General features: G+C 43.4%; 5 protein-coding genes across 5 annotated transcripts; 3 read left to right on the top strand and 2 right to left on the bottom strand.

The window, feature by feature from the left end:
- Positions 1–1,456: 1,456 nt before the first annotated feature.
- Positions 1,457–4,624, top strand: AOL_s00215g574 (uncharacterized protein; the record flags this gene model as incomplete). Its single annotated transcript, XM_011129776.1, has 4 exons — positions 1,457–2,414; positions 2,477–2,543; positions 2,607–3,558; positions 3,620–4,624. 4 exons carry the CDS (start codon positions 1,457–1,459, stop codon positions 4,622–4,624), a joined length of 2,982 nt encoding a protein of 993 aa, XP_011128078.1.
- A 6,455-nt stretch (positions 4,625–11,079) lies between these two features.
- AOL_s00215g573 (uncharacterized protein) lies at positions 11,080–14,760 on the top strand (the record flags this gene model as incomplete). Its single annotated transcript, XM_011129775.1, has 4 exons — positions 11,080–11,612; positions 11,697–12,511; positions 12,581–14,164; positions 14,228–14,760. The coding sequence occupies 4 exons, from the start codon at positions 11,080–11,082 to the stop codon at positions 14,758–14,760; spliced, it is 3,465 nt and encodes a 1,154-aa protein (XP_011128077.1).
- Positions 14,761–16,592: 1,832 nt separating this feature from the next.
- Positions 16,593–17,938, bottom strand: AOL_s00215g572 (uncharacterized protein; the record flags this gene model as incomplete). The annotated part of the gene is made up of 3 exons (XM_011129774.1): positions 16,593–17,107; positions 17,219–17,621; positions 17,696–17,938. 3 exons carry the CDS (start codon positions 17,936–17,938, stop codon positions 16,593–16,595), a joined length of 1,161 nt encoding a protein of 386 aa, XP_011128076.1.
- Positions 17,939–23,149: 5,211 nt separating this feature from the next.
- On the bottom strand, positions 23,150–23,440 carry AOL_s00215g571 (uncharacterized protein; the record flags this gene model as incomplete). Its single annotated transcript, XM_011129773.1, has 1 exon — positions 23,150–23,440. The coding sequence occupies one exon, from the start codon at positions 23,438–23,440 to the stop codon at positions 23,150–23,152; it is 291 nt and encodes a 96-aa protein (XP_011128075.1).
- Positions 23,441–24,113: 673 nt separating this feature from the next.
- Positions 24,114–24,608, top strand: AOL_s00215g570 (uncharacterized protein; the record flags this gene model as incomplete). The annotated part of the gene is made up of 2 exons (XM_011129772.1): positions 24,114–24,185; positions 24,234–24,608. 2 exons carry the CDS (start codon positions 24,114–24,116, stop codon positions 24,606–24,608), a joined length of 447 nt encoding a protein of 148 aa, XP_011128074.1.
- Positions 24,609–26,945: the final 2,337 nt, after the last annotated feature.

Raw genomic sequence — 26,945 nt, 5'->3', positions numbered from 1 at the left:
TCCTAGCAATTGTCAATACCTCATGATCTTTAAATCGTATCATTATAACCCGCATGAGCTCTCGACAAGGTGCATTTCATGGGGAAGGAAAAAAAAAAAAAAAAAGAGCAGACCACAAGTCGGCCGCGCACCTACCATGTCTATCTATTATTAAGGAGTTCAACTTGTCTCGTTCTTTTTCTTTTTCCTCAACCTTTTCTACGATATATACCAGATATGTACGGAGTATGCACCTTGGGAATCTCCCACACCAGTATGTCTCCCCAGGGCCATTGAATATTTTTAGCGAAAACGAAGCCTTTGTGCCGTGTCGGTTAGCAATTCAATAACGTGAAATGATAACATTTTGTTTTTCTTTTCTTGGTTTCTGTGGATTCCTTCTGGCAAGAATACGAGAGAAAAGTGGAGCCCATATCATTTTGCACCGGCTGGGCCAGTTGCAGTTGGCTTATACTGCGTGAAGGCTGACTTGGCGATCGTTTTTTCGAGTTCAGCCTGCCGGTGCCGTGGGTTATATGCATCTACTGGATGAGCAATCGGGTACCGTTACCCTGCCTTTCCAATGCATTGACCAGCCGTATATCATATTTCTTTTGAAATTGGTGAGCAGCACATGGGAGCTGAGAGATATATATCAAGCAGAATCTGAGGCAGCTTATGAATAGAAGTTGCATATGCGGTATCATGTATCAGTTCCAGTATTAATTAACTTAACAACTTAAGTGCGGGGATTGCATACGAGGGATTACCAAGATATGACTTTCGAAACTGATATTATGCACCTTCGTCTATCAACAATGAAAAAACAGGCGAGCTGGGTAGATTTATAACTCCTGAACCGAGTAGATGGTATTCCCGCCACGAGCTGTAGTATATGTCCCAAGTAATTTGCAAGGCGAACTGTATAATATACGGACTCCAACGTCGGAGTTGTAATTCGACCGAATGTGATATCTTGGGAGGTCCCAACACATCAACACATTTTGTAGACCTTTGACTGCCAAGCCTTCAAACTGTGCTTGTGCTTCTGCGTCCCAATCCGGAAACTTATCCGAGTTTTTTTTCGGCCAAACGAAAAATTTCTTGCCGGATCTTCTTTAGGACATGCAACAACGAGAACTTAGAGAGGCTCCATGGATTTTGAGCTTCATGACTAGCATCAATATGCATCGATATCACCACGAATCATCATTCTGATGCATAATTTGTACAACAGGTTTTTTTGGATAGGATGGTAAGCAAATACCTTCCATTTCTAGTCATATTCTCGGCAGGAAGCGCTAATGTCAAGATCAATATATTTCAAGATCCCATCCTGAGCCAGCATCTAGCATCAACTCTCTTTCAGTATACCATCTTGTCTGCCCTTCCAAGCTAGGGTCGGCATCGCACTTCAACAAAACAGGCATACCTGAAACTCTGCCTTCAAGGGCCAAGAGTAGCTTGTGCAATAAAGATGTTAAGGATGAGAGCCTCCTTGACCGGGGCCGGTTCGCGGCCCTTCATGAACCAGCGATCTCCATGGATCTGTCGCACTTGTCAAATTCACCAATCTGCATCTCTTCTACTCCCAAAGAACGATGGGGAGTCGTTCCCACAACAAGGGGTCACATTCAAAGCAATTGGGAAGCGAAAGAAGGGAGCCCTCCCCATGGAGGATACCATGACACCGGTAGAAAGAGAAAAGGTCGTTGAAAAGATGCGAATGAAGCACACGAAGTTTATAGAGAAACTACAGGAATATATAAGGATCAGGAAAAAGATGGCGGAAAAGCTAAAGAAGGATGCTGAACACAAGAAGAAAAACAAAACCACGGAAACTGGAGGCCCTAAAACCGCCTCAGTGGTGGCCAAAACAGAAGAAAACCGGGTGAAGAGAGCTCAAGAGATATGCGAAGCGGCGAAACTGTTCTCGGTGACACCTCATACGTGGCCTTCGGTGAATAGGTTGGCCATCACCAGTGATAACCTCCTTTTAATGCATACCGCGATGAAGGAAACGATGCAAAAAATGAAAGTCGAGAAAGAGAAAACAAGTTCGTGGCTAGAGGCATCAACTCAAAGAGCTAAAAACGATGCACTATACTACCCACTCATGGGAGGGGCTGGGCCACTAGATGGATCAACAATCGGGGAAGCAGATACAGAGATCGATTCTGGGGATAAGACAAATACCAATGATCAACCAACCGAAGGCGAACCCACAAAATCGCTTTTAGAATCAACCAATGAAGCGAACGGCGAAGCTTCCGGCAAGACTATTGAGGACGCTGGTGGGAAAGAATTGGAAAATCAAGAGCAGGGAACTTCTGAGAAGTCGGGGAATGAGGAAAAGAAACCACGCAAAAGCGCAAGGGAAAAGAAACTAGAAGTCGATGCTACTACGATTACTGCCAAAGACTATCAACTCGAACGTAGGTAGCCTATGTATCTACAATTACATAACGAGTATCAAGCCATCTAACCTCTACACTAGCAATTGACCTTGAACAAAACGTTGAGCTTCGGCCATTGAGCCACGGGCTCGATCGTGTCCTATTTAAGTATGAAAATCAGAGCATTGCGGCCTCTACTCCTTGATATTTGACTAATCTTCGAAACAACAGCCCAGGTGTGACCTTTCTCCGAGATCCGAGATCAAGAGTCTATAACTTCGATCCCTACCTTGACACTATCATGCCTGTCGACGAATTCGACTTTGACGCGCTTGGTGACTACGTCACTTCATCTAAGGATACGACCCTTATCGACCTCGCCCGGGGGTCCCAGAAGAAATACGTTGGTTCGACATCCAGTATGACTGCAATTCTATCACATCTCCACTACCTCCTCTCCCGGTGGCGACCTATCAACGTCAAGATGCTTTCAAAGGGGTTCGTAGCCGAAAGCGAGAATTTCACAAGACTCTCCCGACTACCGGTTTCCGTAATTCTTCGGTGGAAGGATGGAATCTACGCCATAGATCAAGATAAAGAAGCCGATAGCATGGAGACCATCTTGCTGTTTTTGGGTCGCTCGATGGAAAAGATGTTAACGCTCCCACCTGAAGTATTCCAAAAATACCACAAATCAGCATCGCACGAGATTCCGGATGAAGTAAAAAATGCACGAGAACGATACCACTACACCGGCTTTGGAGATTTACTATTCAGATCACAGCTGGATGCACATGATGATAGGCTACCTGGCACCGGTGTCTTCGATTTAAAAACCAGAGGAGTCATTAGTATCCGAATGAACGCAGCTGAGCCGGCAACCGGATGGGGTTATCAAATCAAAACAGCCGACGGACAATTCGAATCATTCGAACGTGAATATTACGACCTCATACGATCAGCGTTTATGAAATATTCTTTACAGGTTAGAATGGGACGTATGGACGGTTGCTTTGTAGCATATCACAATACGAAGCGTATTTTTGGATTTCAGTATATTAGCATCGATGAGATGGACGAAGCGTTGCATGGAAGTCCGGAAGTTGGAGACCAGGAATTCAAGCTAAGTTTGAGATTGTTGAATGAAGCATTGGATAAAGCTACAGAGAAGTATCCGGAACAGGTATGGTTACCTTGTCTTTCTATTTGATCATGGGTTACGATATATATGCTAATAGTTACAGTCGCTTCGATTGTGGTTCGAGACGAGGGAGTCGGCGATGCCGTTCCTTTATTTCTCTGCAGAACCTATAACAGAAGAAGAAGTCCTTGCTTCTCAAGAGCGAGGGGCAGACATAAATGTTGTTCTGAAGCAGATCAAAAAATCTTCACGACCCCCGGGCCTTGATGGTATGGGGCCGCGACGGAATGAACCTGCAGTACAGAAATCTGAACCGGAGATGGAGGAAGCCACATTAGAGGAAACCACTGTGGGAGAGACAGTGGAAGAGACAGTGGAGGAGACAGTGGAGGAGACAGTGGAGGAGACCGCAATGGAAGAGACCGCAGTGGAAGAGATCACAGTGGAAAAAACACCGACCGAAGCAGCCACAGCGGAACTAATCGAGAAGGATGAAGAAGAGGCTCGGGATACCCTTTCAGCACTTCAAGAGGGTACAGAGATGCTAGAATCTGTAACCATAGAAGGCGAAAAGCTGATTGATCCAGTACGTGACGCAAGACTTCTGGCGGAAGGGAAATCAGGTTGGGAATATTTAGCCGCACCTAAGACAGAGCATTCTACGGATGGATCAGTCGATCCTGTGGCGGAAGAATCCGTTGGAAGCGATGATGAGTCGACTTCGACAACGGAACAGATATCCGAAGACTCTGCAACCGACGATGCTGCCGCTGCTGAAACCGCAGCGACCGATGATGGCCCGTTCGTTCAAGTTTTGGTCGCCCAAAGCACCGTCAACGGTGAGAAGGTTGACCGCCCGACTACTCTGAACGCTAAAGACGTTTGGTCTGTCAATTACGCATTTTTGGAGATGGACAACAAAGCGGCTACTAAGACTCTGGGGCAAATCAAAAGGCGAAAGAAGGAAGGTATAGAATACGATGCCAACTGGAAGAGTACATTTATGCAGCACTTGAAGAAACTTTCGCTTCAAGGCGAGCGATATGCGGCTCAACAGAGGAAAGAAGACGAGGAAGGTGATATTGTAGTTTACAGGAGTAGGTCATGAGGCTGGACTGGGATTTCGGGACTGGCCGGTTGTGTCATCGGCTAGTTAGGTTATAATTAGGGCTTCTACTGCGGAGTGAAGACTTGTACAATAATATTTGTAAATAAATTTTGTATTATAAAGCAGGAAAAAAACTTTTTTTCCTTTTCACTTGTATATATTCAGACGACTGGGGTACGCGTACGATACATAGATCTAGAGGAGACTGCCAGCATCCGTGCACATATTGAACTCGCTTAAGATATTGATATTAGGACTAGTTGATAATTTTCAGCCTTTCATCTATAAATTTTCTTTCAATTTTCAACGAATATCCCTGCTTATTTGTTCCTGCAGAGAAGTCATTGGCTATGGTAGCGATGAGGCCCTCCATGTCGACTCGGCATTTTTTGGGAGCTGAATGCGAGATCGATCTCTTTGCGGAGAGAAAAAGTAAAAAAATAATAATAAAAACAGTGAGTGGAAAGGGAAGGGAAGGGAAAAAAAAGGGTAGACCCTGTTTATGCACCGGATATCGGTCTCTGCTTTTCACCTGCATGCAATTGCAGCAACGGCATAAAATTCTCAAGCCACGGACACGTCAATAGTATCAAATATGGTGACTTATAGGTTCAGAGTTGATAATATGGATCGGGCACTTTAACCCCGAAGAACGAAAACGAAAAGGTGAAAAGGCTTGGACTATTTTAGAAGCTAAGTGAACGGCTAAGTAAGTAGGTAAGGAAGTAAGGAGCTATTTTGGAGGTGGCAGATGTGGTTGACATGTACAAGTGCGTACAGGTACATGTACATGTACATGACATCTGTCTGTTCGCTGTCACTTTGGATCCGGATCCACAGAGTTCAGGGTCGAGTACCACTTTGGACATTTTCAGCGTTTCGGGTAACACCAAACTTAACAACGTGCCCCCCTGTCACTTTATTTTATTTTGCGTTGTTTTTGTTGTTGTTTCTTTAGGCGCGCGTGGTGTTCATGTTCATGCGGGTGCGGTTTTGTTTTTTGTTTTTTGTTTTTTGGTTCCATGTTTTTGCATGTTGGTCGAATCGAATCACGTCTTTCGACTGTCTGTTGCTCGTGGAGAGGTTGAATTCGAGTGAGGTGCAAAAGTGGTGTGCTTTTGCGGTGAGTATCTGCACTTGTATGGAGATTAATTGGTAAGCTAAATTCTGGAGACTAGTTAGAGAGGAACTCAGCTGTATGTACCCCGTATTAGTGGGCAAAATGTGAAGGTGTGATTGAGCAGAAAAAAAGATCCGAAGGGGAGAATTTACAGCGTTTTCGGGTTGTATTGTGATTGGAAGATGGAGTACATTAGTAGGGACTTACATAGTACGTTAAGGAGAAGCTACATGCGGTTATAGTAAGATAATATTTAATATTAACACTATAATTATAACAACTAACAGCCTTGAATCTACAGGAATTCACCATAGGAGTGTTTAACTTCTGTTGACCCATAGGCGGGAGTATGTATACCCGTATGCATAGTGGGTAGCATTGAGGGTAAAGTCGGAGGCCTGGTCTTAAGGGCTGAGAATATCACAGCATTATCAACCACCGCGATAAGTCCCCACACTATAGTTAATATAAGTACTTAACTTATATTATCAATTTCTATAATGTCTCTCGGATGACTGCCATTCCGTCGCATTGTGGAAAAGTTACATTTACTGGGGCTGGACGGAAAGCTAGCTGAAGAGCTTTTTTTTTTGGTGGTTCGATTAGATCGGGGATTGCACCGAATAGTTCAAGCCCATGTCCCTGTCTGGACCAGCCTCCCCCCAAAACAAGCATAAATGGAATGTTGGAATTGTGACGTCGATGAACGGATAGTTGTCGCAACTGCATTCGAATGTTAGTCGATTGTTTACTTCATATATGTTTAAAGATTCTAAGCTTGTGAAAGAGCATGGAGATCCCTAGGATCCTGCAGAAATGCATCAATGGGGAAGATTTTCGAGACGGTTTTTTTGTTTAACACATGACTAACTACCTAGGTACTTACATAGTTAAGTATTTAAATTTGAAACCGCTGTGAAAGCGGTTGGAAGTTCTGAAGATCACAGTGGAACAAGGACCCCTGTCCACTCCTCTTCCGAGTACGGCGGGGATTGCCCACGCTATACTCGAGATCCGTAAGATCTACACATCAATGCGAGCCCCCCGATACACATAACGACAACTGTTATGTACTATGTATGTGAAGTGACTGTTCATGTTATGCTTCGGTGGTTTTTCCTTTCGGTTAAGCAGCTCGCCACGGCTTACGCTTGGCTGGGCACAGGAAAGGGAAATGGCCTAGGCCGGTGCATGCTTTGCATTCTGCAGTATGGACTGTTTTTTTGGACCTTTTCTCTCTTCCTCTTTAAGGTTCGGGATCTGAGAATGGGGATCCCGTTTAGTTCCTGCCCCCCTCTGGTAAGTCCATTCGAGGAGACTAGACTAGTAAGTAGTTATGACGATTCAACTTGTCGTCTTCGATTCACAGGTTCTGGTTCTGAGGGGATGGACATGACATGATACATATGACATGATATCGGGTCAAATTTCTCGCTGCCTGTGAATATTTGAGGCGTTTACAGAGGGCTCGGAAGGCCAGAACGGGTGACAAGACTAGTAGATCAAGTTTCCAGATCCCATTATACCCATCTCTGGATGTTTTTTCTTCTTTTCTTTTCTTCTTCAATAGGTGACTTCTTGTGCATCCTTGGATCGATGTCGTGGTCGGCTCGTTAACCGTGTGTCATGGCCAGGTGTTGGTAGGTTGACATACGTACGAGACGAGACTGCGGCGGCGCCGCACACCCGCCAAATTTAAGAAAAAACGAAACCGAAAACAGAAATCGGGCTAGTTAATATTCATAGATATTAAGTAAGATCTTGGAAATTTTATTTTATAATTCGGGATAAAATTTCCTACACTGTATCGACTGATAGATCCATATTTTTGGCGCTCATTCGGACCGGATGACATGAAGATAGCTGCACTTGGAAGTTCCAGATTACGAGCGCCCATAGTGCCCCTCTATCGGTTAAGGATCGGGATAATTGAACGCGGATTCAATTAAACTTGAAACAATGACGTGCGAGGTTAAATCTCGACTTTGAAACCCACAGAAAGGAAAGAGAAAGAGGGGGAAGGAAAAAAAAAGTAATCCCACGATCTGATGACCCTTTTTATCTGTGGAGGAGCCCCCCCCAATCAGACCCTTTTCACTTGCACTTGCGCCATAGAGTTTCGTTCGAGTGTTATCGAGGGTGCAGTGCACGTCCCTGGATATATATAAGCTGAGTGAATGCGAACAGCCATTGCATTGCTACATCAGACGAGGTATGTTTTGACCCATAGATGGAAGTCCCTGATTTTATTTCCACACATGTTTTGTAGATGTCAGATTGTATCAAAGCTTGCAAAGCCGACGCATGCTTTTGATGGACCGTGCCTGATTGGAGTACTGTGTATAGTCTAGTGAAGTTTTATTTTATTTTATTTTTTTCCTTTGGAACCTTTGAGCCAAATATATGCGACAGCGACGGCACAACGGTGCATTGCGCCTGGAACATTGCTAGTTCTTCCACTACTCTACATACGAACTATCACCGAACCGACACTAGACCTTCGACGAATTCACTCATACTTACAGGTACCATTTGAAGAGTTTTCTTTTGGACCCGCCGGATTGAGAAAGAAGATCACAACATTTCGCAAGCGGCCACAAACGAAAGGAATAACTTGAGCAAAAAAAAAAAAAAAAAAAAAAAAAAGTTGACTGACATTGACGGTCGACCGGGGTGTAGGTTTTCATGCCTTGCATCGTCTAATCCCCAGTCAAGTTACATCTCCTGCCAATGGTAAGTCGAGGAGGCGCACAATATTGTTCCCAACTTGGCCCGGCCCCCACATCCCATACACTGCAGTACTGAGGGTACATGGTACATATACAGACGCACACATCTAAAGGGCCTCGAGGCAGACACCAACATTTTTTGTGAGCGCCATCAAACTGTTATTTTTTTTTCCCTTTCTTCCAGCCGCATCAGGCCCAAAAGAGAAGACGCACGTATCGAACCAGAACCGGACCCACAGAGCGAAAGGGCAGAGGTATCCAAGAAAAAACAAAAAAGCAAGTGTGTTCATTAAGGACGGTTATCTGAGGTCGCACTGCACTCGAAAGTGAAGTTGAGGCAGTGAAACCTTAATCACCCCGAAATCTCGCATAGAAGGAACGCCGCAGAGTGCCGACACTAGTTCGAACTGATCAATTGATCAGAGCATTGCATTGTTTGTTATTTCTTTTCCGTGAAGACGACGCAAGGTAAATAAACGTAACGTCGTCAGTCGCGAGCTGGGAAACAAAAATAGGATCCGTAGAAAAGAGTGGGATTTCGCCAACCCGGCCCTCTTCATTTTTTTATTCAACCTTCTAGTACGGAGTATAAAAAGTTTAGTCTTTTATTTTATTTTATTTTTTTATATAGAGTATCGTCCCACGTTTTGGGGCTTCTTCGAGCTCTCTTTTGTTTCTTCGCATTACCAACCCTGGCATTTACCTTGAGGGGCGGGATAAGACAGGGTCCAGGGCCAAATACGAACAGACGAGACGAGAGAGTGGGAAAGAGAGAAAAAAAGAGAGTGGGATCGTAATCGAATCGCCAGATAGCTGAAGAACGGCATCATCGCATCGGATTAAAAAATTAAAATTGCGACTCGATTGATTAGTTTCCTCTCAGATATTTCCCTCCCCTCACTGACGGATTGGTGCAAGGTTTCCGGAATTGCGGAGTTCGGATCATTCATCATTCGATTCATCATTCATCCCACATACTTACTATCTTCTGCTTGTTCTGCTTCTGCTTCTTCTTCTTCTTTTCGGGTTTATTCTCTCATCAGGTCATATCATAACGGGGTTTCGACCGAGCTCAGGCTCAATCAAAGATTTTTTTTTTCTTTCTCTTTCTTTCTTCCCTTGCCGACGAGACAGACGGACAGGGCTTAATTAATTTGGAGGTTAAAAGAGCAAGTGCAATTGCAGGGGAAAGAGTGTGCAGGTGGGTTCAGCTGCACGTTAACCTGCTTGTAAGCGACGTCCTGGAGTTAAGCTGGTTAAGAGTGGTTGTTCAGGTTCGGGTTCAGAGACACGACAAGACAAGCACTGCACCGGTCCAATTTCAAATAACGAAGAGGCGGCTTTGCCCCTCAAACATACAGACAGACAGGACACTGCTCCTTCGACAAGAGCTGCTACATATTAACAGGAAGCAAGAGAGAGGGAAAGAAGGGAGATTGTTTTGAATCTAAAGTTTTCTTTCTTTTAATTTTCTCTTTCTTTTCTTTTCTTTTAGACGAGAGACACCCGGGAACCCGTCTACGACACGTCGTCCTTTTCTCTTATTTCTTCCATCTCGAAGTATTCTTTATTTTATTTTTTATTTTCTATTTTTTATTTTTTCATTCTTTGGCAATTGGAGGGAAAAAGGCCCCTTTCCGGATTGGAGATAGCTTCCTTGAAAGTTACCAAACAGACGGACATACATTGCATACGACTGCATACAGACAAGACAGATCATATCATATCATATCCTTCGAATTCCTGCTTTGCCTGACTTGCCGTCGACCCGATTCGAGGCTAGTATTCCACAGACTTGGCCGTACCAGTACCAGGCACACACATATATACAGGCCAGCGCCAGCTGCTAGCTTACCGCGAACTGAAGCCCGTCGAGAGTAGTTTTACCTGCCAGTTTCTATTTTTTGCGTGGCGGATAAACAGCCCTGGTCATTTCCTTCGTCATCGATTCGATTTCTCCATCCGCCCAAAACACAACACTTTCGAACCCCCCAAATACCAAATAACATCAACAACAACACCATCCAACAACAACGAACGTTATCGATTGATTAACTTACATCACATCACATCACCTCTCTCGACCTCAATCAACATCAACCTCAAACAACCTCTGCTTCCCGTTTCATCAATCTCCATTTCACCACCAACCTTCGCAAATAACTCTCTTCCTCCTCCTCTTCTTCCTTAGTCCCCGGGATCTGTTCTTCCTGCATTTGTCTTTCGCTTTTGTTTCCGTCCTTTCCTAAATCAGTAGAGCTTCAGCATCACCTTCATCGTCACTTTCATGAGTTCTATGATTCCATCCCTGTAGCATCTACCTTCTCTCTTGCCCCCCATGCCAAAAGCGTCCAATTGCCAGCCATCCCAGTGACATTTTCCACAGCGGTTATTTGATTCCCATCTCGTCTTTCCTCACGACATTATCATTATCATTACCGTTTACCATATACAAAGCCAAAAGCTTAAAAAAAAAGGACGGACGGTAGGCAGGCCTCGTAGGCCTGTGTAATTGTCTGACAAAGGTATACCAACCGTACTTTTTGTCCTACAAACAAAAATAATATTATAATCCTATTTCGCCATCCTTCCATCCTCCTTCCATCATGGCAACCGCCACTATGCAGCCATTCGACCATTCCTCTCGACGGAAATCCTTCGCAATATTCTCCTCTAAACCACCAAATCCGAAACCTGCAGCCCAATACACATCCAAACTCATCACCAAGCAAAGACCGATATCTTACCAGAGTGGTGCTGTTGGAACTGGAACCATAATCCGTGCCCAAACCTTTCAAGAAGGCAAACCGTCCGCTCCAATAGATCTGAATCGGCCGCTTCCACCTCGTCCAAAGGTTACGACACGTCCGGTTTCTTTAGCAGCCACTCCGAGATCGTATGAACCTTCGTCGCCGGGAACGTCAACGGTTTCGACGTCTACTGCAGCGTCGTCGCTCTTCGACGAACCCGACTTCTTAACGAAGAATGCTCGGACATCAGTCATTGTCTTCGCTGGTGAAGTGGTATCGGCGAATAACTTTATGAGAAGGTTTAGCAGTAAACGGGAATATTTGGTTTTGACGGACACTCACTTGCTCAGGTTTAGGAATCAGGGAAAGGCAGTAGAAGTGTTTCCGCAGTAAGTTTGCGATGCAAAGAATCAAAGGGAATGCTCGTTGTTTGAGTGAAAGACGCTGACGGGAAACGACAGGTTGAATATTAGCTTCCGTGTCGCAGGTAACCGAAGTACCTCTTTTGCACCCAGTACCGGCGAAGTTCAACAGGATCAAATCATCATCCACCTGAACCAAATCGTTGCCGTCCACGAAACCGACAAATACTTTATCCAAGTCGACCATCTTGACGAAATCACTGGAACCGCCACTTCAACTGTCTTGCAGCTCTCAAATCAATCAGAAGTCGATCAATGGCTACGAGCTTTGTGCAGGACAGTGCGACTTCCAACGTATACAACACTCCCATTTGCCGGGAAAGTAGTAGATTATGTTTCGAAGAGACTGAAGGACGAGCACGATTATTCACCTGATAATGTCATGATATTCCGGGTCGTCCATCGAAAGTCTGATCGTAATCAAGGCAGAATTTCTGGTTCCTCTGAAGATATCCAAAAAAACGCAACGACAATCTGCTATTTGGCCGTCGGGATCCACAAGATCCATCTGCTTCCGATACCGAAAGCAGCAAACCATAAAAGCTCGTCTTCCCTCAATTCTCCCGGAATGCTTACCACGTTTGGAATCCTTACCTTGTGTGCTCTGAATATGAATTCGGAAACGGACGACTCTTTCACCCTCAAGTTCCGTTCCCCATGCAAACCATACCAAACAGTTCATTTGGCTTCTTCCTGTGCTGCTCAGATTATCCAAACAATCAGACATGCCGCAGACTTCCTTCGACCTCAGTGGTCAGAGCCTTCGTTCACCCTCAACATCCCAGAAAAACTCCTAGACCAACCTTTCCCTGATATTGACTATGATGAAGGCTACCTATGCTTCTCGAGGACTTTAGCCGCCTATTGTGAGTATACAATCTTTGATGTCAAGCTTGCAAAAACAACCCTTATAGGCTAACAATCGAATGTTACAGGCGCATCGTATGAGGTCGACATTAATATCATCAACTATAAAATAATTTCTAATACCGAGGATGGCCCGAAATTCCAGCTTCTACCGCCAAACCACCCTAGAAGGTTGAAGTACTCGGTCCTAGAGCTTCTTGCAGTGTTGAGATCTTTAAGATGGAACGAATCATTCGGATCGATATCATTCTCCGGTGTTAGTCTTCAGCCATTGAAGGGGACCTTTGACGGATATGGCAGCGATATGGAACCGTATAGAACACGATCCGGCCGAAAACTAAACACCAGGGGTCAAAAACGATCGCTCCTCGTACTCGAGCTCAGGGCTATCGCGGCATGCAGCGCACGATTGCGTCGACTCGACTTTACGGGGTGCCTAGATCCACCCAGGGCTCAAACTGAGGATGATGACCACGATGATGTTGAAACCGGTTGCGAAATTGTTGAGGCCGTTTTGCCGCTGTGCAAAAAGGGATTGACTAATGTGGATTGGATCATTTTTTCGGGGCTCGCGCTTGACCAAGCCGATATTGCCTGGATTGTGGACGCTGCTGTGGATAAGACCTGCCACATTCGAGGACTCGAGATTGCTAAGTGCGGCCTGAGTGAGCGATCGATCTGCTTGGTTTTGGAGTCGCTGGTAGCTCAGGTTAAAACTCTGGAAGGGTTGGATATTGGAGGAAATCCAGGTCGGTTAAATACATCGAACCTGAATCCTCTCTACGAACTTCTCCAAGCATTCCCGAACATGCGATGTCTTCGGCTCGCCAACTTGAAGCTCGCAGTTAGAAGCGAGCCAAGCCATAACTATCCCAAAAACACGTCTCCAATCAGACCTTCGTTCAATCGATCGATATCCCTTCAGATTCCATTGCCTAGGACTCCCGAATCGACTATGAGTGGTGGATATAAACCAGGAAGTTCCAGAGCAGCGTCTTCGCTATCGGTGAACACATTTCTATCCAGGCCAGCGAGGGAGGAGCATGCCTTGATTCCAGAGGAGATCTTGATCAAGTGGCGACTCCAGGAACTTGACCTCAGTGGAACACCAATCAATGGGGCTTCCGTGGATGCTCTTTCAGCCTATCTCGCCAGTCCAGCTTCAGAATGCCTCACAAGACTGAATCTTAATGACTGCGGTCTCAAAGCAGGTGATCTGGCTGTACTGTTAGGATGCTTGGCCCGGGAAGATGGCAAAGTTCGCAATCTCCATCTTTTTGTTAATCGCCTCCAAATCACACCCGACCATAATAAGCTAGTTGATGCTATCAAGAAGGGTCTCTCTCCGAGATACCTGACAATTAGCAACGTCGATTACCCAGACGAGGAGATGTTCCGAAAGCTAATCAGAGCCATCACGGTCAATAAGACTATCGAATATCTCGACCTTTCCCGTGTCTACCTCCCAACCGATGCTAACAACGACACCATCAACGCCTTCTCCGAACTTTTTGCGAAGAATGAGACATTGAGAGTTCTCGATATCTCTGGCGGCTATGGACGCATCGAAGATGGACGCCTTGGCGCTAGACTTAACAAAGCCTTCGAAACATTGGGCCATAATAAAACATTGAAGGTCCTAAAAGTCGAACGTAGGTTTCCAATTATTGTCCCCCTTTCTGCCTATGATTGTGATGCTAACGTCCTCGGAATAGAACAACGCCTTGGCCCACAGGGAGCCATGGTTATCGCCAAAATGCTCGAGTCGAATAATTCCCTACAAGAAATACACTGCGGCAACAATGGTATCAACCTTCAAGGTTACACCGCGTTGGCATCTTCTTGCAATGAAAATAACTCAGTTTTGGCATTACCGGGAATGGAGCGAGACAGGAAAGAACAGCTTGACAAGCTCCGCAACGACCTGAATAAAACAGTCGATGCACCGGAACCCCCATCCAGCAGACTCTCGGTCCTCGCCGGGTTCTCCAATGTGGATAGACGCCGCAGTGTCCGCTCTTTGCGGAGCCTCACGGGTCGAAGCTCACATGACTCTGATAAAGGATTGAGTTTAACCGAAGATCAGGTCGAGACGGCCATCAAGCACGTCGCTACCCGTTGGGATGAGCAGGAGGATCATCTACGAAAGATCTTTGCGAGAAACTTAGCTGGAGCCCATGACGACACCGATTCTCGTATGGATACGCCAACTCCAGCTGCTCTCAACGGGATCGCCATTGCCATGTGATCGGTTCCTGATCTCATCCGCGACATCTTTGGGTCTTGATCGACATCCAACAAACACTCACATGCACAATTAAGAACGTTTAGTTGTGCCAACGCCTACTACTACTCACCTCCTACTTTTTTTTGTTTGAACGAGATCCCCAATACCCTCTTTGCATACTTCTTTTTTTGCCTTCGTTTTTTTAGCGAATTGTGTTTTTTTTTTTTTTTTTTACCATTTTGAAACCCGCCTTTACATCCACCAACCAACATCGACAGTCATCGATCCATCTGGAGGCATTGACACGTGACCAGACATCTGTGTCGCACACCACCTGCCTCCCTTCCATTCACCAGCACACAAGTGCTGCTCTTTTTTTTCTATTTTTTTACTTTTTATCTTATGTCTTCATTGTGCTACGAATCTTAATGGGTTTTATTTTTGGAACATATCTTCTTACTTTTCTTTTTAGCATCATTATCATCATAACATCAAAAAACCGGCGTTGGTGTCCTTTTTTGCTTCGGTTTCTAGCTGCATTGCATTTCCATTACTTTCCGTTTGCATCAAGCCCTTTTTTCCTCTTCTCTTTCTTACTTTTTTGCTGGGGCGGTTGTTCTGTTTTTTTTTCCCTTTATTAGCTTTTTCTTGGGATTTTTATCCCAACTCTACTAGTCCTCTTTCTTCTCACGGTACATATTTTACCATTTTATTTTTTAACATTTCAGATACTACACAAGTACTAGTATGATTTTGGAATACATATATGGGAAGAAGATGGATATCTCATTATAAGAATTAAATTATTCAACTCTGCATCTATATACTTCCAGCCTTGTGATAAGAATTGAATTCGGTAGTAGTAAGTTAGCAGCAATTCAACGCCGTAGGGATGAATACGCCGCATCAGCGACGTTTTAACGATGTTACACCGACACTACGACAACATTATAATCTAATAGGGAACTGTGAGTTCGCTTTTGGGCTAACTTTTTGTACCTTGATAGGCAGTAAGTTACTAAGCTGGTTGGCAGCAAACTTGCCCCGTATATAGTCTGCCCACGGGCCCACAAGCCTACGGACTACACGTTGACGTCTACCCACCACCATCACCACCCTACTAATACAGTAAGTAGGTTAACTAGTAGCAAGTATAAGAATAGGCCTAGACTGTGGTTGATGTGATCATGTTGATAATCACCTCGGATAACATGCCAAAACGAAGAAAAAAAAAGGAAGTTTATATACCCAATCAATTGTATATACTCCTGCCTACCTTCCTACCTATAGCTACCCCTTACCTATCAGCTTAGCCTAGGCGCCTGTACCTAAAATGCCTTCCGGGTCTGGGTTTGAGACAACTAAAATGCCCACATATCAAAATCATGGTCAAGCTGTAAAGCTTGTAAATATCAGCGTGCTTACTAGTAAACTGTTTGCTAATAAACCGTCTGCTAGTGAACCACCTGCCCAGTATGCGTGGTAAAATATATATAAATCTTAAAATTCTTTAAGTTAGATTTACTATAAATATTAGATCCAAAAACTATATGGCCAATGTAGATTTGAGTGTATATAGCTATAATTAGTGCTAATTTGAGCATATAAAATTGATGTGAATATACAAACAATCTTTTTGTTTTGGCCTATTACACTGAGTCTTGCATTTCATATACTACGGCGCTGAACCGTGAAGTTAAGTATAGTACATACAGAATTGTCTCGTCGCCAGACTCCTCAACTGTGTTGGAATACAGAAGTGGTCTATCTAGTTCCAAGACGTTGCAAAACGAATGTGTTATACAGAAGTAAAAATTTAAGCATTTCATCCAGAAGTTCCGATATTAAGCTATTTAGGTCAAATCGAGGTAAACCTTTTGCCAAAAATATTGATAGGTGCACCGCCATTCAGGTCGGCAATTCTTGCAGGTATATCCTTCAGGTAGTACATGAGTCAAGGTGTACCCGGAAGGACACCGGAATTCAGAGACATCCAATGGTGGGTGATATCCCCGGCGTAAAAGTCTGTCATCATCCCAAAAGGTCGACATGTAGTCGAAGTCAACATGCTGGTCCCAGATTGCTGAATAGAGTTTATAAACATTATTCGGAGACCTCCACAAAGGCCTTAATGATAATGCCGAGTAATCTAACTCTCGGGACCAAACACTCCCAATAATAGCAACGAAATGGTCGAAAATCTCTTCACCTCCCCAAGGAGCGTATTTATCCCCTTTAGTATAATCCAAATGATCGAAGTATGGAGAAGCTTTTTCGAGCTGATTTTCAAGTGGTGCCTCTAGGATCTCCTTGACTCCATCGAGCCCTTCGTTTATCAAGATTATATTGGGTATTCCGACTCGAAAATCTAACATTTTATTAGCCCTGGCTCGTAGTAGTAGTATCTAGGGAGATAATGATTAGAGACACTCACATTGATCTAGACAGCATGAAAGAGACGCCAGACCATCTATCTTACTTTTGTCTTGTCTCTGTGCGATCAAGGGGCCTATATGCTCTAACTGTGACTTGAGAAACCAATAAACAGCAAGCAATGTTCCCGCGATAACTCCATGTTCTTGGAAGTACCATCCTCTAGAGCTGTGCGGTTGGGTCGCCCACCAAACGGCGTCGAGGACACTCTGTTTTCTTTTCGTCGGCTCGTAAGATGATTCCATCCATAACCAAAGAACGCAAAAGGCTTGATCGATACGAGAGATTTCAGCTTCACTTGGTGCGGGTTCGCCTTGCGGGAGGTGGTGTCGTAGAAATCGTTTTGTGAACCATCGTATTGTAAGGCGGAGGTCGGTTAACTGAGATAGATCACCTTCGTAATCTTGGTCGTTTGGTGGTGCGAATAATTCTACTTCTTTCGACTTAACCTTGGGGGTAGCTATAAGTTACTTTCGTTTTGGTGTGATAATCGAGTAAGTAGTTATAGGGCGTATGCACATACCTCCTGGAAAGCGCTACTTGCTTTGTAATTTCTTAGTTTTGAAAGTCCGATGAGCTGTTTAGACAGCTGGTGCGCTGTTTCGTTCTTGAAGACTAGATTTTGGAATGTATTCCAATACGGCTCTGTCGTCATGTCATGGAAACTACGACAGGTTTTGGATATTGATTCCAAATCGGTGGTTGAACTTATGTGACTTAGCATCTCGATTTTTAGTTCGATGGGGAGCTTGTCAATCGACGCCATGATGGTGGTGCTGATAGAACGGAAGATGAGTGGGGAAGGAAGAGAGGCCGGAGGAATCCTGCAATATATAGATAGAGACCAATAGGAGATCCCTAACAAGTACTGGTGTTCAAAATATATATACTAATTGAAAGCTGGACTTTTAATTTAAATATCGGGATGTTGGTTATATATTTCACAGGTGCAGTGCTGTCTTGTGGAATATCGATATGATATGTTTTAATACTTAGATGATTCCACTTGAGAAACAATTGAGTTTCCTTTTACAAAATTTAAGAGAGAAAAAGGGGCTGTTGTTCCAATTGTAGATATTTGTCGGGGTATCACAAGAGAATCGGCATGGTTGACCGCAAATTTCTGGATATCCTATTGATCTTTCCACAAGTGGTCCACGTCGTGTGTTGGTCTGCTGCACGTTGGTTACGGGACTGCTGCTGCACGCTTGTTGCCGCATTGGGAATCACGTTGAAGATATAACACTTGCAACACATATGTTTATCTAGTTCTGATCAATAAAGGATGTTGCAAACCCGGTAAGAACAATACACATCTTCTGAGTTTTGTCTATAGATTGTGAGTTTCCGCGGTTCTTGCTATGCGAATGCAATATGCACTTTATAAAACCATCTGATATTATATGTAAAGATGGCATCGATATCTCCCATTGTAGTGTCGATGGGGTGATTACCGACCCGGTTCAGATCAAGTGACACTTCGAACCTGGCAATGGATGGCATCGTGTTTTTTTAAAAGTACAAAAGCTTTGTAAATCATATATTGATAGTTTACTTGTGGGCTCAAAGGTCCTGGTAGTACTCCAATATGGAGGGTCTAGTGCCATAATACTAGTAGCAGTAGTAGCGCAATCATCGAATACGTCCATTCAATATTTCGTTAACCCAAAACAAAAGTAACTAGGTTTAGAAAGTAGTGATTTCTTCTGTAATTAGGTTGGCAGGCATTCGATGGATCCGAGCTATCTAGCCTACAGAGTAATAGGTACATACTTAATTTAATATTTGATTTGATTTAGTTATACGTTTATTGTTAAGAACGAGGAGATATCTTTTCTACGTATTTAATTATTTGCAAAGACGTACTGGTATCCAAACTTATACATCGACCGTTATTATAGCTCTCATGTATAGCAAAACTCAGCCGTATATAGTTACTGGGGCCTTTCGAATTTATTATTACCTTCGATTTATCGCTTTATCGCGTTACTGTCTTTTGTAATTGAAATATTCACCAAGCCGTCTCTACAATGTCTTTATAATTATTCCTATTTGTGTTTTTGTCTTCTGCCGACATATCTTTGTGGATGTGCTTTTTTTTGGCCATGCTTGAATCACTCACATGACTTGTACATATACGCAAGCCTCCTTTTGTGGCATCTGGGAACGAGACCAATATACGCTGAGCATAGTTAGAAAATATTGATAAAGAATTGATAACTTGAAGATCGGCGACTTCTTATAAATTGTACCTCACCCTTTTTTTCTTTCTCTTATAGTTAACACCGAGCGTCTGTCGATAGAATCATCAAATGGGGCCTGATTTGGCAGATCCGGATATCCCGTAGATTTCTTTTGTCACCTTTCTCAAGTATAGAAAGATGCCCCGCCAAGTCAGGCCAATACAGGGTTTCCTCCCTTCTACCAACTTCCTAGCCCATCTCCTGACTAATTAATCTCGATCTCGCCACGATCTCGTTTCTTGTATGCACATGTACAGCGATATTAACATTGCGCAAGTTAACATATCTTTCCCATTTAGGGAGGTTTAACCCCCCGCCCCGATGAGGTCTTATAAGCTTAAATTAAATTAATTAATCGATACTTTTAAATTTCCTATCACTCAAATGATGAGAACGGAATGACGTAGTTTCTTCCGCCCCCGAGAGTCCCCCGGTGAAGAACTTGGGGGTGGGGCGTTCGCCGGTAGCGGTGTTAGCCGCTCGATTCACCTTTTCAAACTTCTTGGCTAAATATAAAAGTCACACGGGGGGGTCTTATAGTTTTTAGTACCAATTAATAAATGTCTAAGGAATTTATAGATACAATCATAATTACAAGTGTTATACGTAACGTTATGACCGTTTTTGGGTTTGTTGTTGGGGGTTATTATTCTAGATTTGGTTAAGTGATTAATTAATTATATTCCACGCCCCCCGGCTCTTCGAAGGCAAAAAAGTTTAAGTTGGTTGAACCTAGTATAGGTGCATCAGGGAAGTTAAGTTAAGTTAGGTTTTACGGATAACGGGGTATTTGGAAATGGGTTAGATAGTACTGACGACAGGGATTTTCCCCAACTCGAGCTTCTTTCGACGACAACTCTTTTTGAAGAGTATAGCTTTGTACTTACGTATCGATACTAACATAACATGCATTTGTCGAAACTTCTCTTTTTGTCTATTTTGGATATGCAACCGGAGTGGGATTATCATGGATGCCTTTTTTTTTTTTCTAGAGTAGAGGTCTTATCCCGTCTGACCCAACCTCTTCCTTCCTTCCTTCCTTCCCCCCAATTACATTACATTCCAACCATCCACCGATATCGCCAGCGGGAGAAAGGGAAGAGAGAAAGAGAAAAAAAAAAGTCACGCAACAATAGTTGCAGTAACCCCACAGGCCCTTTTTCTTATATATCCATTCGGTCTAGTAAAAAAGAAAACGGATGTAGACATCCCGAAGAATGTTGCATGGAAAAAAAAAAAAAGAAGAAGAAGAAGAAGAGAAGAGCTATCAGTTACCTCCATCACTCTTTTCTTTTTTTTTTTTTTTTTTCGTTTCTCCCTTAATTCATGTTTTATCCCACCCGCGCTGGTTATTATGGAGTTGGGAAAAGCGAAAAGGAAGTATGTCACAAGACCGTATACACACCTCCTTCGTTGATTTTGATTGATTTATCGCAAAGGAAGGGAGAAGTGACCCGTTCCGCGTGCCATGCGAGATATCCTATACCGGCGGGGTGTTTTAAATCTTACGTATGTACATGTATCTACATGTATACGTGGGGGGGAAGTCAAAGTTGGTTCCTAGTTCATTATCGCCCCTGAGACATATTTACCGTCTACAAAGATACCCCCCCCGAAATACTTATATATCTATATATACAGATATAATCAAAAATATGACTAAGAAATGAAAAAGAAGGGTGATAGTATCCTCCATCATCTTCCAGGAATGGCATGAACGTTCGGAAATACAAACCCATGAGGCATGCGCATGGGTTTACAAAAAAATAAAAAATAAAGAAAAAATATCGCACAAAGCCGTGTAAAGTAGAAATATCAGGGACAGCTTTGAACATTCCATCATTTTTTTGGTTTTGTTTTTCCCCTTGGTCTAGATCTGGCGCTGCAGCTAGCTATGGGACGTGTGTAAGTACAGTACTATAGCATAGGCCATAGCGTGAGCATTGACGAATAATATTCAAAAAAAAAATCCGGGTAAGCCGTTCATGCAGTGATATCTATTGGGCGAATAAACGGTGAAACCTTCAAAAAAAGGGCAAACGAAGGGGGGAGGATAATGAGGTTGATGAATCCTTAGTGTCCCTTGACTTATTTTCTTACTTTTTTTTTTTTTATCGATTGGAGAAACGTTTAGATCTGATATTGAAGGAGGACCGCGCCCGTTCCCTCTTTTCTTTACTCCTACGCTACTTCCCTCGACCAGTCGGAAATGCAAGGGCGACAATGAAGAAAGACAAAAAAAAAAAAGTTGAAGAGAGACAAAAAGAAATACACAAAGGCCCTGGAGGGAGAGTGTTAAGCGGTGCATGATAGAGACCCCATTTTTCTCAAACAATTGTACCGTCTGCGAAAGCAGGAGACGAGAGAAGCGAAAAAAAAAAAGATGGGCTGTGGATATGGATGGCTTGCACATCCGAGTGTCAAATGTTAACATCTGCATTTTGACAGACGGAGCGAGACTAATACGATGGTATCGATATCTTCAAATTTATTCGGAACGGAGATACCCAAATCTTCTAGCTTCTTGTCATAAATAAATAAATAAAAATCACTGATCGACTTCAAAACTGTTTTTCTTCTTTTCGACACTCCGGAAAGATGTATATTGAACAGGTAAAAATAAATAATATATGTCCAATTAATATATCTTCAAGTAATTAGATAGTGGGGCCCATTAAACATTAAACCATTAACATCTGTATACTCCGTAATTCGGAACTGATCCAAAGGATAAAAAAAGAGAGAGACCCAAGTATCCCCCCCTTGCCAATATCGTGGGTATCATGGGTATCAAGCGAGCCCTTGTTAAAGAGAGTGTGTGAAAAAGAAGTTCCCACGGATGCACGGAGCATCTCCCAGGAAACGATGATACATACGAGTCAATGTATCTATCTTTTCTCTCTCCTCAAGCCTTCCCCCATAGTTAAAAAAAAAAAGAGACCCATTAAAACCAAAAGAAGGTTTTAAAAAGAGAGACGTATTCAATCAAGAAAGGAAATTAAAAGAGAAATAATAATGGAGAATTAAAAAAGTATGAAATAAGAAAAATAAATTGACTTTGAAGAGAGTATCTCCAATGTCTTTAGTTTTTTTTGGTTTGAATTCATAGTAAAAGGAAAAAAGTGAATAAGGAAAAAAAAGGAAAGACAAGATAGTTTTTTGTACACGAGACTCCGAAATACCGACAAGGAAAAGAGTCCCACCCAGATGAACAGTTTATATATACATTTACATCAGAGTGAGAAAAAAAACAAAGGAAAGAAGACCAAATAGAACGCCAATAAGCCCCGCCGATAATGATAATTCTCCAGAAACAAAGACAGGTACTAAGAAAAGACACAAGCCCCAAGACAATGATGTTGCGAAAGCAAAGATGAAGAATAGTGAAAAACTCTGAAAGACGAAGGAAAGGAAGAAAACACCGTTCCGCTGATGACTGTTGTTTTGTGATTGTGATTGTGATTGTGATGCTGAAAGGATGAAGTATTTGACGAGAGAGTTAAAGGATGTATTGATGAAGACGAGGGTTTGTGAGAAATTGAATTTGTTTGTAGACACAGTCTGGCGGTGGCAAAGGAGGTGCCGTAGGAATGGTGGTATATATAACGGATATTTGAGGTTATTTTGGTGTCGTGTGACGATGATGTTTGGTATACTTCGGAAATGTGACTCGAAGCAATGACCGAGAAGTGATGGTTGTATGACGAAAAAAGGCTGGCTGATCCTTATATCGATCACGAGAAGAAGACAGCCCTAGGATCCAACGGCCTGCCGTCTGGGCCAATACCGTTCTTTGCCATTTTGTTGGTCAAGAACTGTGTCCGTGCCTCGTCGAAGTTCATCTTCTTGGTCTTCATCAACTTAAGGATCTCTCGCTTGCTAGCGGCATCGAGGCCGGAGCGAGTATCGTTGTCGCTGATGTTCTGCGATAGATCGAAGGTATCGGATGTAAGGCCAGCCTCCATATCCTCGGTGAAGGAGGAAGGTAGACGGTTGTAGATACGGAGAGGGAATAGTCGAACCATTGTTGGAGCCCAAATGTGACGAGAGTAGTAGAGTCCTGGAGGTGGAAGCAAGATGGTATAAGTATAAGTATATGTTTATATAAGGAAGTACCCTTATAGATATATGAAGATATATATAATGAGGAGGAGAGGAAGATAATAGAGAAGGTACTTGAGGGAGGTGCCAGGTAGTTATATTATAGACCGGCAGGGGGAGGGAGGTATGGGGAAGGGAGGAAGGGGGGGTCAAAGCCTACCAACAAAGGTCGCGAAGAAGAGTATCAGCCAGGAGAACAGGATATAATTCTCCATCACCCGACAAGTATAAGATCAGGAAAAAGCACACACACCCCTTCCCTATGTTTCTTGCAAACTATTACCACTATCGAGATAGGTGGTTAAAGGGAAAAGGAAACCGGAACAAGAGAAACTGCAAACGGGCTGCTCCGGGGGGAGAGGCTGATGCAGCTGAAGGAGAGGAGAGGAGGTTTTGGTACAACAGTGGCGACCTAGCGCTGGACCGGTACCGGCTTTTAGTTTCTTTCTGGTTTGGATTGTTTCTGTAGAAGCACTGCGAGAGGCAGGAAGAATAGTACGAACAAGAGGGATATTAACCGATGGGAGAATCTGATTGAGTAGAGTCGACGGGAGTGGAAGGAGGAACAGGATGAAGTCTGGCGATGGGGACGAATAAATGTTGGGAGGGAAGGATGGATGGTTAGAATTAATTGCGATCCAACCACAGTGGGGCAGGTCAACTCCACAGGTACCACCACCACCCACTACATCCAACTACCCATACTAACACCACCAGGCGCCGCGTACTTGGTACGCCAGTGACCGGGCCCAAGTACGTCAGACTGCTCCGCCCGGCTTAGTCAAGTCCAAGTCAAAATCGAGTCAAGAGGGCTGTTCAGGGGACCAGGCGAAGAACAAGACGCCGACAGGGGTTCAATTGACTGGCCCTCGCCTGCCAAGTGCGACTAATGAGGCCCCCAGCCTTATCCCCATCCAGGCTGCCCGATGCTGGAATGGGATTCCGGCCAGGCGTTCGAGGCTCAAGACGGTCCTAGTACGGACATACTCTGGCCTGTTTGCGACAGGCTCTGAAATTCATGAAACGGGCGTGTCGTGGAATCTGTACGCTGAACAAGAAGTCCGTTACAAGAGTACGTCCACCGGTATGTAGAGTAATAACTTAAACCATCGATAATGGAATACTAATGCTAAAATATAGCTCCTAAGCGGCTACTAATGTAAATACGGAGTTACTTCTCTGACAATCTCATCGTCGTCTACAGGTTTAAACTACATGCAATCATACGACGGTGATATTTTTGTCACTCACTAACTAATCCGTACTACCCGAGTACATGCACTACTATTTTCTACCCTCGCTTCCCGTGCCCGGTTCGCGCAGGCAGCAAGCAAACATGCAAACAAATAGCCCCCAAACATAGCCTTGGACCAATATAACAAATTCCCACATGATAGTTACCTATGGCTGGATTTAACTCGGTCTACTACCTATGAGGAAGTGGGAAGGGGGGCGCCAGTCAGCCGTACGGTCCGAGGTGCTATGAATAACACGGAAGGGGGGCGGCGAAAAGCTAAGAGAGGGATGAAGAGATTAAGAGAGACACAACGAGGGAGTAAGAGTAATCAGGTTCAGTGGTCTTATCCCGTCTCTCATTCGTCAGTGCCAAAAACCTGGACGGAATTAGACCAGTGATCACATTCGAAAGGGAAGGGTAGTATTCCCGTCGGTTCGAAAGTTGCCGCTAAACCATAACATATCAATTACTACGGGAAGAAGGCAGGTCAGTTAAGGTCAAGTAAGGTCAGGCAAGATATCATACCTACTCCGTCTGAATCCGACGTATGCACAACATCATAGGACCACCACATTCCAACCTTGTTTTCTCAGACCTTTTCTTTGTTTTTTCTGTGTTTCTTCTTCCTCGATGATGAATGATGATGATGTTGAACTTGAACTTGACCTTGAACTAACTAAAGTATCGGGCGAGCGACGGATGCAATATGGATGTATGCAAGCCTATTTTTCCTTGGTCCGCACTTCATTCGGCTACTGATCGTGCACGGAGCAAGCCAATATCATCATGCGAATCAAAGATGAAGGAAATAAGAATAAGAAAACCAGGTCTTAGAACCAAGAGACATGGAGAACTCCAAGAAAGAAAAGAAAAAAGGACTCGTTCTTCTATCGAATTTTTCCGCCACAAGAGATCCCGAAGTTCCCTAGCCTCCCTCACTTACCAGCCAGGTTCTACATCCACCGCCCGTGAGGCCTCAAAATTCAACAACCTTGGGGTCGGGAAGGGAAGGCAGTCGGCGAAAGAACCGCAAAAAACGGCAACTGCAAATGTCTTCATGCAAACAATATGACTGTCAAGGTGCCTAAATGTTTAAACATCAGTTCCCATTCGTCCCATCTTTTTTCTTTATTCTTCAATCCCCTCACCCCAAATCATACGAGTTACATTATCACCTGCTTAATTAAATCATAAAAAAGGATTTTTATTCTAGACAATTGGTAGAGAACGGGAGCTGGTATGTGCCATAGATAATGAAATCTACACCTCACTATACCCTTGTCTTGAATCCCGAAACCTTCTAGAAGCTTTTTTCTCTTTCTTTCCTTACTTCCCCTGATACAATCCGACAGATGAAGCAAGCCGAAAGGACATATTTTTCCCTTCTCTCTTTTTTTCTAGACAAGGACCTTGATGAGTCGATTCTCAATTCCTTTTGTTTTTTTTGCTTCCCTTCTTGAGTCCTTTTGATATCAAACACCCTTGACGCGCAGGGGTGTGGTTCCCTCATCCCTGGGAACATCTGAAACCGCAACATCCGAAGAAATTCGCCTGGACGGCGGTGTGCGGGCTTGCGTAATGTGAGCTGGAACATCTTCAAGATATGTATGCACATGTATGTACGCCGATACATCCGTACGTACATACATACATACATACATCAATAACATCCATTGATAACAAAAAGAAAACAAAAGAATAAATAAAGAAATAAAATAAAATAAAATAAAATAAAATACAATAAAGCTTAGCTTAGCTTACTAGATACTACACAGTTTACTATCAATGGTACCATGGTCCATTTCTGTGCTAATATTTTGTATCTGATATATTATATTATACTCAACATTCCAGATACCATATTACGGCAGGGTCATCGACATCGGGATGATATATAAGGAATGGGGGTATGTACATACATACATACACAGGGTACATACATACATATATGCAAGATGGTAACTGCTGACGGGTTTAACCTTGGATGTTCACGTTTCGAGTTTGAAAAGTCCACGTTCGCTAATTAATTTAGATGATCGAATTTTTTTCGCTGCTGATAGCTTTGACTCCTGCATTTGTCCAGGTTTTTTTTTCAAAAATATACTTAAGTACTTATATATACATATTTTTCAATGAATTAGTAATATTAGCTGTCGGGAGCTATCGGTAAAGCTTTAGATATTATCTTTAAA

The sequence above is a fragment of the Orbilia oligospora genome (assembly GCF_000225545.1).
Source record: "Orbilia oligospora ATCC 24927 unplaced genomic scaffold scaffold00215, whole genome shotgun sequence".
NCBI classification, from domain to species: domain Eukaryota; kingdom Fungi; phylum Ascomycota; class Orbiliomycetes; order Orbiliales; family Orbiliaceae; genus Orbilia; species Orbilia oligospora.
Note: the sequence above shows the minus strand (reverse complement) of the source record. Positions and strands in the feature narration are given on the sequence as shown.